Source organism: Gekko japonicus, unplaced genomic scaffold (assembly GCF_001447785.1).
Source record: "Gekko japonicus isolate JY-2015 unplaced genomic scaffold, Gekko_japonicus_V1.1 scaffold2685, whole genome shotgun sequence".
NCBI classification, from domain to species: domain Eukaryota; kingdom Metazoa; phylum Chordata; class Lepidosauria; order Squamata; family Gekkonidae; genus Gekko; species Gekko japonicus.
The window spans coordinates 100,552-104,944 of record NW_015169867.1 but is presented as its reverse complement, the minus strand read 5'-3'; the positions used below and the strand labels follow the sequence as shown (position 1 = coordinate 104,944).

At 50.1% G+C, this 4,393-nt stretch overlaps 1 protein-coding gene across 1 annotated transcript in view; it reads left to right on the top strand.

Annotated features, from left to right (window-relative positions):
* Positions 1 to 700, top strand: part of PHF1 (PHD finger protein 1) — an 11,615-nt gene extending 10,915 nt beyond the window's left edge. Inside the window, exon 12 of the mRNA XM_015417428.1 lies at positions 686 to 700. Coding sequence (XP_015272914.1) covers positions 686 to 700 — 15 coding nt within the window. The remainder of the gene's footprint in view (positions 1 to 685) is intronic.
* Positions 701 to 4,393: the final 3,693 nt, after the last annotated feature.

Sequence of the window (4,393 nt, the reverse complement as noted above, 5' to 3'; positions counted from 1 at the left end):
TTTTGAGTGATCTCCAGTCCTCACCTGGAGATTGGCAACTATGGTTCCCCAGAAGGGAATAGTTGGTTTGGAGGGTGGAGTCTATGGCTTTGTACCTGTCTGAGGTCCCATGCCTCCTGAAACCTCACCCTCTCCAGGCTCCATCCCTCACATCTCCAGGAATTTACCACCTGGAGTTGGCAACCCTATCTCCTGCCCAGCCAATCGTCAACCTACCTTTATTTCCCCCTCACTCTTCAGCTTTCCACCCGCCACACACCTGCAGCCTCTCCCATGCTCTGAAGCCCTGACTGCTACGTCACATTGGCCGTCATGGGGGCCACCTCAGCAGCATATAAGGATACTTAGCCCACCATTTTCTCCAGGGGAACTGATCTCTGTTATCTGGAAAGTAGTTGTAATTCTGAGTGATCTCCAGCCCTCACCTGGAGATTGGACACATTTTACCTCAGAAGGGCAAACTGTTTAGAATGTTAGAGGCAAAAGCCAATCAAGTTGCATATGCAAATGACCTCTGTGTTCCGAGGCAAAGGCCAATGAGGCTGTATATGCAAATAACCTCTGCTGCTGGGGGCATGGTGGGGGGGGGGGAGGAAGAGAAAGGCGACCTGCAGTTTTGCAGGGCATGTGGCCCCCAGAGCCCCACCACCACCACGTCCACAAAGCCAGTGTCTGCCCCTCAAAGACGTTCAGCAGCTGACGGGAGCAGGGGTGGGGGCAGTTTTCCGCAGGGAGACTCCAAGACCCCCAGAGGGCCAGGCCCAAACTGCCCCTCACCCAAAGGGGGGGGGATACACACACAAGAGAAACGGTGATATTCACAATCTCCTCCTTGGGGCTGAGGCAGATTTTATTGCGTCTCCCTCGGGGGGGGGGGGGGGGGGGGATTTCCCACTTCTTGGCCGAGGCCTTTGGGTGGGTCCTACTCCGGCACCGTGTCCTTGACCCACTGCATGTAAGGGGGGTTCCCTTGCTGGATCGGTACTGCAATCACCTCAGCCACTTCATAGGGGTGCACCGACCTGGAAGCAGAGATGGAGCCACGTGGGTTAGGGGGCCTTAGAATCCCAGAGCGGGAAGGGTCCCTCCAGGGTCATCTAGTCAAACCCAGAAGCCTCCCCCCCACACACACACACATCCCCAGTGACCCCTGCTCCATGCCCAGAAGATGACAAAAACCCTCCAGGATCTCCAGCCAAACCGGCCTGGAGAAAAATTGCTTCCTGACCGCAAAGTGGCCATCAGCGTTTCCCTGGGCGTGTGGGAAAGGGCCACGAGAACTAAGCACTAAGCCATCCAGCCTGTGTTTGAAAACCTCCAGAAAAGGAGAGCCCACCACCTCCCGAGGAAGCCTGTTCCACTGAGGAACTGCTCTAACTGTCAGGACGTTCTTCCTAATGTTATGTTTAGCCAAACACCCTTCTGATTTAATTTCAAACCCACTGGTTCTGGTCCGACCTTCTGGGGCAACAGAAAACAACTCCGCCCCATCCTCTAGATGACAGCCCTTCAGGTACTTGAAGATGGTGATCATATCACCTCTCAGTCGCCTCCTCTCCAGGCTAAACATACCTGGCTCCTTCCACCTTTCCTCATGGGACGGTCTCCGGACGCCTCACCGTCTTCGTTGCCCTCCTCTGGACACATTCTGGATTTTCTATATCGTTCTTAAATTGTGGTGCCCAAAACTGAACACAATACTCTAGGTGAGGTCTAACCAGAGCAGAGTGATCTGGACGCTTTACTTCTTCTGATATAGCCCAAAATCGTATTTGCCTTTTTCCGGACGCCTCACCGTCTTCGTTGCCCTCCTCTGGACACATTCTGGATTTTCTATATCGTTCTTAAATTGTGGTGCCCAAAACTGAACACAATACTCTAGGTGAGGTCTAACCAGAGCAGAGTGATCTGGACGCTTTACTTCTGTTGATACAGCCCCAAATTGCACTTACGCTTTTAGCTACCGCATCACACTGCTGACTCATGTTCAGTGTACGGACTACTAAGACCCCTAGATCCTTTTCGCACATACTACTGCCAAGACAAGTCTCCCCCATCCTATAATGATGCATTGGATTTTTCCTACCTAAATGCAGAACTTGACATTTATCCCCACTGAAATTCATATTATTTTTTGGGGTTTTAGCCCAGTTTTCCAGCCTGTCAAGATCATCCTGTATCCTGACTATCTGCTACCCCTCCCAAATTAGTATCATCCGCAAATTTAATCAGCATTTCCCCTATCCCTTCATCCAAATCATTGATAAAGATGTTGAACAAAACAGGTCCTCCCAGGACAGATCCTTGAGGCACTCCACTGGTCACTCCTCTCCAAGAGGATGAGGAACCATTCGCAAAGCACTCTTTGGGTGAGATCTGTCAACCGGTTACAGATCCCCCTAACAGTCATAGGATCCAAACCACATTTTACCAATTTGTCAACAAGAGTGTTATGTGGAACCTTATCAAAAGCCTTGCTGAAATCAAAATAAACTATATCTACAGCATTCCCCTGATCCAGCAAGGTAGTAACTTCCTCAAAAAAAGAGATCAGGTTAGTCTGACATGACTTGGCACTTTGTAATCACAGCCATCCTTTCTAAATGCTCAAGGATTCTCTGTTTGGTGACTTCCAGGGTCATCTAGTCCAAGCCCCTGCACAATGCAGGAAATTCACAAATACCTCACCCCACACACCCCTGCCCACTGTCCCATCCACACCCCAGAGGGGGGCAGCCCCTCTGCTTCTGCCTCACCCCACACGACTAGGACTCACCGGACAAACTCTGCCAGGGCCGGGATGCGAGAGCTGCGCGTCTTGATCATCTGCGGGGGGAAAGAAGAGCCGGCTGTGAATGCGAGGATGCGGGGACCCCTCCCTTTGCAAGCGGAGGACAGAGGGAGTTGGAGAGTCCTTCTCCCCTTGCCTGGCCCCCCAAAGCCAAAGGAACAGGTGGGCAGGGAGTGTGCCCAATGCCTCCAGCGCACTGTGGTGCTGCAGGACCTGGAAGCTGATCGAGCTGCCCTGGAGCAAGGGGGGCTCTTGGCCATCGGCCCCCAACTGGGCCGTGCAGAGGTTGAAATGGCAAGAGAGAAGCACACGTCCAGGAGGGCGGCCACGTTGCTCTAAAGCAGCCAAGCAAAGTTTGAGTCCGGTGGCACCTTTAAGAACCACAAAGTTTTACCTAGGGTGTCAGCTTCGGTGTGCCGGCAGTACACTTCCTCAGATACAGTGAAATGGAAATCACCAGTTCGTACATATACCTACCAGCCGATACATAGACATACAATGAAATGGAAATCACCAGTCCATCCATATAGGCAGAGCAGTCCATACAGGTAGAGCACCAACCTATATGTACGAACTGGCGATTTCCATTTCATTGTCTCTGAGGCCGTGTGCCATGTGCACACCAAACAACAAGGCGGGAAAGACTAGTGTCACGGGAGTCCCAAATATACAAATTCCACTAGTAGAAAACACCATCAGAGATTGCCAAAATCATATATTAAACAATTATAAAGTTGGCGGTGTCACAACAAGAACATGAGTGCATACGGTAACTATAATAAGGCATAAGACGCAAGATTTCCTCCTTTGAAGGCATAAAAGTCCATGTAGTCGGTGTCACTCGATAGCAGGAGTCCACATCAGTGTTCCCTCTAAGCTGAGTTAGTGTGAGCCGGCTCACAGTTTTTTAGCCTCCGGCTCACACATTTCTGTCTTAGCTCAGGAAGAATGGGGCTCCAGAGCAAACTGATGTCTGCAGCAGCCAAATTGTTTGCTCACAACTTTAATGCCAGGGGCTCACAATGTAGAATTTTTGCTCACAAGACTCCACAGCTTAGAGGGAACATTGGTCCACATAGTCATAACGTTTTCCAAACAGCCTTTGCAAAAGACGCCCATTCTAGATACTTGGAAGATGCTTTTCCTTCGACTTCTTCGGTTTGCCGGCCTGTGTTAAGTGGAACCTGATTTCAGCAATTTCAACAGACAGCAAGGTTCAAAGTGTAAGAAGCTGACGTCATGACTATGTGGACTCCTCCTATCAAGTCACACCGACTACATGGACTTTTATTATTTATTATTTTGATTTATATCCTGCCCTCCCCGCGAGCGGCTCAGGGCGGCTTACAGCGTTGGTACCCTGTTCCATAAAAACCATGTACAAAATCTAAACAGCATTAAGCATTAAAAACAATCCAAGGATTAACAATTAAAGTGCTAGTGATGGTACACTTTTGATGGTAATCTCTAAATGATTCAGATGGCGTGCTAACAATTATCATCAGCATAGGTGATCTTCAGCTTGGTGCGATGATATGACGCAAACCCTCCCCAGGACCAGAGTCAACCGAAACCACAGATGGTGGTGGTGGAGTGGCGACT